The sequence below is a fragment of the Biomphalaria glabrata genome, chromosome 4 (genome assembly GCF_947242115.1).
Source record: "Biomphalaria glabrata chromosome 4, xgBioGlab47.1, whole genome shotgun sequence".
NCBI classification, from domain to species: domain Eukaryota; kingdom Metazoa; phylum Mollusca; class Gastropoda; family Planorbidae; genus Biomphalaria; species Biomphalaria glabrata.
In genome coordinates this window covers 33232022-33240397 of record NC_074714.1, presented here as the reverse complement: position 1 = coordinate 33240397, position 8376 = coordinate 33232022, and the positions used below count along the sequence as shown (strand labels likewise).

The 8376-nt window shown below is 38.5% G+C and overlaps 1 protein-coding gene across 4 annotated transcripts; it reads right to left on the bottom strand.

The window, feature by feature from the left end:
• Positions 1-350: 350 nt before the first annotated feature.
• On the bottom strand, positions 351-7205 carry LOC106073246 (deoxyribonuclease-1-like). 4 transcript variants are annotated; one of them, XM_013233750.2, is made up of 3 exons: positions 7064-7205; positions 5991-6528; positions 351-757 (listed from the first exon to the last, which is right to left on the bottom strand). In XM_013233750.2, the coding sequence occupies exons 2-3, from the start codon at positions 6462-6464 to the stop codon at positions 410-412; spliced, it is 822 nt and encodes a 273-aa protein (XP_013089204.2). In that variant the 5' UTR covers positions 6465-6528; positions 7064-7205; the 3' UTR covers positions 351-409. The 4 variants fall into 4 exon arrangements, with proteins under 4 accessions (XP_013089204.2, XP_055882946.1, XP_055882945.1 ...); XM_056026971.1 differs by having other exon boundaries at positions 5991-6525; positions 7064-7173; XM_056026970.1 differs by having other exon boundaries at positions 5991-6525; positions 7032-7144.
• Positions 7206-8376: the final 1171 nt, after the last annotated feature.

Genomic DNA, 8376 nt, shown 5'->3' with positions numbered 1-8376 from the left:
CCTCTCTGTTTAAACTCAAGCGCTTTACCATTCTGCCACCACTGTTTCATTTTACCTTACAATACCAAGGAAGCACACCTGGTCACGTGATTGTGAGGCAGTGGGAAAGAGAATGAGACAGGGAAAAAAAAGAGAAAAAATAACGAAAGAAGAATGAAAAGAAAGATCATCATCATCACCAAAAATCCAGCGAGGGCCTGCAATATGGGGCACAAACAGAACAATGGGAACTCACGTGTGACTTTTACAGTATCAAAATACTTTGAATGCATTTGAGGTAATGAGTTAAATACGACCCAATGAACTGGAACACTTGAAATCAATCAAATCAAAAGACACAGAGGCAAGGAGTCGTTCAGTGACTTTATTTGTTTGTGGTCGACATTATATCCGATCCATAAATCACATGTTATTGCAATTTGAAATCCACTGGGTAGTGGTCACTGATCGCTGCAGTCCTGTCAAATGCAATGCCCAGATCGGTGTCGAATCTGTAGACCCTGGCAGAGTCGGCGACGATGTCACTGTTGCCCTCGATGACGATCCTGTCGTAGGCGCAGTTGGTGCTTGTGGAGGTGGTGGTGTCGGCCGTGTCAGGGATCAGGCTGCGGTACCTGGCGTTCTGGTTGAAGATAGCCAGGGAAGCCTTCTGGGCGTCACTCACATAGTTGCAGTCAGCATTGAAGTCTCCCATGGCGATGACGCCTGCGGCTTTGGAGAAGTAGCTTTTAGCCGCCGTCATAGCTGTGGGGAGTGCCTGGGGATAGAGACAAGTAATTTGAAAATATTTTTAAGCCGTCATAGCTGCGGGCAGAGCCTAGAAGATAGAGACAAGTCATTTGAATCTAGTTTTAAGCCGTCATAGCCGTGGGCAGAGCCTAGGAGATAGAGACAAGTCGTTTAAAAATAGTTTTAAGCCGTCATAGCCGTGGGCAGAGCCTAGGAGATAGAGACAAGTCATTTAAAAACAGTTTTAAGCGTCATAGCGGTGGGCAGAGCCTAGGAGATAGAGACAAGTCATTTGTAAAAGTATTAAAATGTTAAAATGTATATTTCACCTGAAATGTTGACAATAAACAAACCAATGTCAAGGACCTCCATTGAACGTACCCATTGCAAACTAAATAACTAAGACTTACTATAAGTTGAACAGTATCTCAATGCCTAGCAGTTCATCTTCGTATCAACTCTATTTCCACTTGTTAGTTTCTCATTTACTTTTCAATTCTTATGACATCAAACAGTACAAATCGAATACTTTCACTCTATTAAACTTCTTTTTTTTTCCACACGGAAGAACTTAGAATAGTTAATTTTGCAGTGCTATAAAGTGCGTATGATCGTCATCATATTTAAAACAAAAACTATCTAAAAAGATATATTTTATAGTTTTGTGGTATGAAAAACTCAAAGTAGCTATGAATTTGATATGTAAATAATTTAAACTATATCTAATTTTAATGTCTTAGAAATATACAAAATAACAATTCACTACTTAATATTACAAAACATACATAATAACTAATAATCCTAATTTCGTATAGGCAGTACCATCTATGGCAGTACCATCTATGGCAGTACCATCTATGGCAGTACATATACTCAATTGGAACGACACAGAGTAGATTAGCATGGCTCCTTTCTCCATTACATATACCCATTAAACCTGGGTGCACTCAATGGCGCCCAAAGACTCCGTAATAAAAAATTCCAGTCTTCACCAGGATTCGAACCTGGGACCTCCGGTTCAGAAGCCAAGCGTTTTACCTCTCAGCCACCGCGCCGAAACAGATGTAGACTAACAATAAAAAAACATTTATACAAATAAATAAATAAAATAGTAACGTGCCGACTTTGAGTTGATGAGTTAAAGTCTTATCAGGCTTCTCAAGCCAACGCGGTAACCACTCTACTAGCGAGAGTCTATGAACATGGAAGATTGTATGTTTCTATTTCATGTTTTGTGTTCACTAAGCATGAGACGGCAGCTTAATATAAAGGGGACTAATTCAGCTTATACCACCACTTCAGTCAAGTACTATTCCATTCCTTTGTTTGAAATACCCCCCAAAAAAGTAATTTATTACCAATACTTAATTGTTTTTTTTTTCTTTGTTTTCTTTTTAATTATTGATTCTTGTGATGTCAGGTAAATGATTTAATTGTGCGAAATTTCATCTTGACCTGGGGGGTGTCGGATAAATAACGCGTACAAACTTTCGCGGCGACAGAGAGCGCATCTGCGAGAATAAAAGTGGGGTGGGAAAACAAGTCTCTATGTCGCCCAACCTTACGCGACACCACGCACGCACGCAGACTCTTTAGCCCTCCTCCCGCCCGCAACCGCACCTTCCTCGCTTTCCAAGCATGCGCACACAGTCGTTTGCCCAAACCCAACCCATTTGTACAACTGTGTCTTTCAGGAAGTGTTCACCCGTCACTAAATAGCGGCGTATGTTACGCCGCGGGTCAACTCGTTAAATAATTATTCTATAATGTATAATTCAGACATCAGACAGAGTGAGTTGATATAAGCTTTGTAAAATATTTCTGATCGCAAAAATGTATTATTGATTGTCTAGATCTATTACTAATTTAATCAAATGACTGATTCAAACTATTTCATACAATTACGCTTTTCAAGTGATTTTTGTGTTGTTTTTCTTGTTTTAAATTTAAACTTTTAGAAAAAAAAAATGAAACCGGAAGGACGTCATCATTTTGTTTCTTTACCCCCTAAATATAATAATAAATAAATAAAAATATTGTGCCGAAAGCCGGAATCGACGCAGTGACCTTTAGATCTTGTCTAACGCTCTCCTAACTGAGCTATTTCGGCTTCGATATCAAAGGTCATCAGATGACCTTGCAACTCATATAGTTCTGGAAAAAAAAACTAGATCTCATTCCATTAGCAATTTTTGTTTTTAAAGAAATGTTCTGAATACACTTCATTGAATTATCCTCCCATGATGATTAACACAGGTGCCACCTACGACTCTTCTAATTCTTCAAAGAAATTACAAAATGTATCGCGAGGTCATGACTTTCTACTGAGTTGGACAGACATGAATCTCTTAACGGTGCTTCAAAAAGGGTACCTTGCTACGCTACTGATTAAAGGTTGTACAAGTGTGAGGTTTTTCTTTTTTTTTTTTTTTTTGTTTTTGTTTTTACACGTTTTGGATATTCGTTGACATGAAGATAATTTCATCGTAGCCCAAACCCCCCGCAGGACGACGGAGCATGACAACCTATTTGACAGGATTCTAGCCTGGGACCATCGAGACCACTAAACGACAGTCCAAAGCGCTAACACACGACCAGGCAGCCATCCTATATTATGTAGTCTATCTGATGTTATTTTTCATTTTGTACGAAAAAATACTTTGAGTGGTTTCGATACAATTTTAATATTTCTACTCAATAATTTTTTTTAAAATTATTATAATTTATATACGACAAGAAATGGACACTTTCATACATATTAACAGAAAAGCTCTTCTTTAGAACAGTTACACACTAGAGCAACCTTAGCAACCCTCAAAACCATTATCTAAATATGTGAGATATCTTCAAATCGTTTTATTTGCAATGTAGTAAGGGCCTATAAATTCATATTTGAATATTTTTCAAGTAAAACATTATTTAAATAGGATGAATAATGAGCTGTAGATGTCAGGAGAATGCGTTTCTGCAGTGAAGAATGCAAGAAAACGATTTTGGCGTCGGGGAATTTCAAAAGAAAGGCCTCAACATGACTTTTTAGGGATTTTTTTTCTCCGAAGGTTGAGGAACACTGTTTTTTTATGCTCAGATATATATATATATATATATATATATATATATATATATATATATATATATATATATATGCCGTAATCACGTTTATGGCAAGGGTTTACTGGGCGTTAGGGTTTGGAAAAAAATCTCCCCCCCCCTCACTCTAAAGTTCTAGATCCGCTTGTTCCACCGACGGCAGCCTCATGTCAAGAATCGAGGCAGTGGATGTCATGGCAGTGGTCATCAAGACCGCTGGTTCTACACATTGCTTCAGCAGACTCTCTCGGTGAATGCTTTGCAATTTAGCAGGAGGCCCCCAGGAGGTCAGGTTATTAAACAGTTCAACAAAGCCAGCAGCATCTGGAAGACATGCCTGTAGGGCACGTGGATAACGTCTGATGTGCAAAAGTTCATCAGCTGCTGCATCACGTCTCACAGGGTTCTTCTAATCACCTTCAGGGCTTCTTTAGCTGCTGCATCACGTCTCACAGGGTTCTTCTAATCACCTTCAGGGCTTCTCTCGCTGGTGAAAACAGAGGTATCGAAGTCCACTGGTTTCAGATCCTGTTGGTGGGTTTCTTGACATTTGCATTCTCTTAGTGAAGCACCGAATGTACAGTTCTTTTTTACCGCCTGAATGCAACAATCAAAATTCAAGTTCCCCTCGTAGGCACTGGCAGATCGACAGGGGTCCTTAAGGTCCAAAGCGACAGGCTCGGACGCAAGCCCAAAGTTGTGGCACTCATAGCAGATACAGCAAAACCTTCAGTCACATAGCAGACTTCTCCTATTACTTCCACTGCCACTTTCTGTTCATCTGTGTACTTCTTGTTAAGATCGACGCCTTCTTTGTAATTTTCAGTAAGGCCACAGTCTTGAATGGGTGACGGTTCATTGTTGAATAATGTTGGACTTCTCTAACAAAGGTTCGATCTGGCCTTGCACGTTACGTATGAGTTTGTCCATCGAATGATTTATCGAATCTTGCAAGGTACATATTTTTTTGCCCTGTTCTCGTAACGGGTCCTGCATGGTGATCAGGAGCTCACCAATATCTGGTTCTACCTCAAACAGGTAGGTCTCAGGATCCTCCCCTTCATCAACCAGCTCCTGTCCAAGACGTGCTCTTATCTTTTCTTTGGCCCAAACGATCTTCAGCTCTCTGGCTCGGAGCTCCTATTTCAACTATTTGTAGATCAGCTCGTCTAGCTTCCTCAGCGTTGTCATTCTTTCCTTTCGTTGAGCTGCCCAAATCCCACTCCGAGACACCATTGTTATAGATCTAAGGCAGACACTCAACGAAAGGAAGAATGTAATACCAAACGATGCATTAATTATAAGCTATCAACAAACAGTTAGACTAAGACTTCCGCTTTTTAAAATCACACGGAGTAATGTCTTAAGTTCTAAGAGTCCTACTTAATACCAGAACAGCAGAACAGACCACCGACACACTTCCCAGAGTCGCTCGAGGTCTTCCAAACAGTTCACTAGTATCACACAGGACAGAACTTAGTCCCAGACTGTTCAGACACCCATAACCTTAGCCGCATCCACAACAGTCCTTCTTCCTGTTGAATAAACCAGCCGTCTACTACTTGTGTTGAATGGCGCTCTGATGCGCACCATCAGTGTGGCTCGGGAGTGGATTTACAACATTATGTGTATGTATGTTTGTATGTATGTATGTATGTATGTATGTTTGTATGTATGTATGTATGTATCTATGTATGTAATAACTGTGTATGTATGTATGTTCCTTAGATCACGGCGGATATATGTTACCTGTTACTTCCACAACAAGAAAGAACCAAAAAATGAATATAAAAAAAAAATGTGTCTCCATTGTAGAATGAAACTTTTTAGCAAATCGGGTCAACTTATTTCCACAGTATTTTCTATTAGCTATGAATAGGTCGGTTGAACGGGTAAACCCCAATCTTTAGAGTGTTTTTATTTTCCTGTGAACATTAGAAAAGTGTTAAGGGAACATGTTTGACATAGATTTAAATACAAGGCACTATACCAGTGATATACAAACTAAGGCCCGCTGTTCATATCCGGCTAGTGTTTATAAAAGAAGACGCGAAGGTTAAAGTTTACTTCGCGACAATTTTAAAGTTCATTTAAAGGGACCAGTACTACTGGATCCGTCTTTATCTACTACATTTGCTTATAATGTAACAAAATAAAAGTGTTAAGTTTACCTCCAGTTCCACAAAAGCTTTCTCTGGCTTTGTGTGTATACCCATCAAAACAACGTTCACATTCTTCCCACGTTTGGGCGAGTTGTACTGAATGTTCACTGCAAAAGGCTCTCTCTCAAACACATCCCTGGCAGAGTCGTCGTACTGGAACTGGCCCTGAATCTTCACCACTGCCTTCTTGTAGAAGAAGACATACTGCTCCTTGTAGGTGCCCCTTCCTATGGGGTCGCTGGACACATAGTCCCATACTTTGGAGCCCAGCAAGTCCTTCAGTGTGTTCAAGGAGGACTGGTCCATGTCTCTGACCTCTTGAATTAAAACGATGTCGTAGTTGGCCAGCACCCGGACGATGTCTCGTCCCACTTCGTTTACCTTCGTGTCCCCGAAATGTTGGATATTAAAGGCGGCGACGTTGATTCCATAGGCGTACTCCAGGAACATGAAGAAAACAGCAGACAAAACGAGCGGCGCCATTGTTTTTTATTTACTTTGTCTTTTTATATGCCTCGCTTATCTTTCACTGTGACATTCGGATCTGCTGATTAAAGTTTCTCTATTACTTTGGTGAAATATTTTTTTGGACAGATAATAATCAGGAAACATTCATATGTAAACTAGTTTCATGATTTTATGTTTATTTACTTTATGTTAGTATTTTACTAATTTGATAAGTTCTACTAAAACAAAGGTTGCTGCTCTCGCGTTATCATGTTGTTACTTTAAGAAATTGAGTTTTTTATTTGATCATTTAGTCCACTATAAACTTTTGTTTTACATTTAGCAATGGTAATGTCTTTGTCTTATACTTATTGTAGTGATTTACAGTTCTTTTAAAGTGATAACCTTTTAAAAAGGTGTTCCTATAAAACGGAGAGAAGGGGATACAGAACTATCTAAATCACTACTTTTACAAATTGAACTAGTTTTTAAGAATGCCCTAAGCTGCTAATCTACAATTACATTCATCAATGTACAAGACTAATTATATTTTCCTTAAACAAATAATTTTTAAAGTTATAGTAATAGAAAAATATGTCCTACCCAAGACGCGTTTCTAGACTAAGTCAACTTACTGCTGTTCAAGGTTCAAGGCAAAATGAGTCTGGTACCTAGAACACTGACCACTAGCCTATAAATACATCTACCTGGAGCAGTTTAATTAACATGCCTTATTTGTAGGGTTTTTTGAGTATTGTGTGAAGTCTAGGTTCTTTGATTCTACTCTAGAGTATCACTAACAGCATGTGTCACGACTCACGGCAATACAATCACGTGTTATTATTTTCATGTATGCCGTCATTTGGGTTGTCCAATTGAATAGACATATTGTTGTTTTATTATTATTATTTAATAAAATATCAGACTCGTATTCAACGAAACGAGAAACTGCAGACAATAAATGTAATGTTTTAATGGCTATTTCATTTTTTTAAATATGGATAGAGCATCTCTTAAAACATTTGATTGTTCTTGCTAGTAGATAACTTCACTAGCTAATGTTCTTGGTAGTAGGTAACTTCACTAGCTAATGTTCTTGGTAGTAGATAACTTCACTAGCTAATGTTCTTGGTAGTAGATAACTTTACTAGCTAATGTTCTTGGTAGTAGATAACTTCACTAGCTAATGTTCTTGGTAGTAGATAACTTTACTAGCTAATGTTCTTGGTAGTAGATAACTTCACTAGCTAATGTTCTTGGTAGTAGATAACTTTACTAGCTAATGTTCTTGGTAGTAGGTAACTTTACTAGCTAATGTTCTTGGTAGTAGATAACTTCACTAGCTAATGTTCTTGGTAGTAGGTAACTTCACCAGCTAATGTTCTTGGTAGTAGGTAACTTCACTAGCTAATGTTCTTGGTAGTAGATAACTTCACTAGCTAATGTTCTTGGTAGTAGATAACTTTACTAGCTAATGTTCTTGGTAGTAGATAACTTCACTAGCTAATGTTCTTGGTAGTAGATAACTTTACTAGCTAATGTTCTTGGAAGTAGGTAACTTCACTGGCTAATGTTCTTGGTAGTAGATAACTTTACTAGCTAATGTTCTTGGTAGTAGATAACTTCACTAGCTAATGTTCTTGGTAGTAGATAACTTTACTAGCTAATGTTCTTGGTAGTAGGTAACTTCACTGGCTAATGTTCTTGGTAGTAGGTAACTTCACTGGCTAATGTTCTTGGTAGTAGGTAACTTCACTAGCTAATGTTCTTGGTAGTAGGTAACTTCACTGGCTAATGTTCTTGGTAGTAGGTAACTTCACTAGCTAATGTTCTTGGTAGTAGGTAACTTCACTGGCTAATGTTCTTGGTAGTAGGTAACTTCACTGGCTAATGTTCTTGGTAGTAGGTAACTTCAGTAGCTAATGTTCTTGGTAGTAGGTAACTTCAC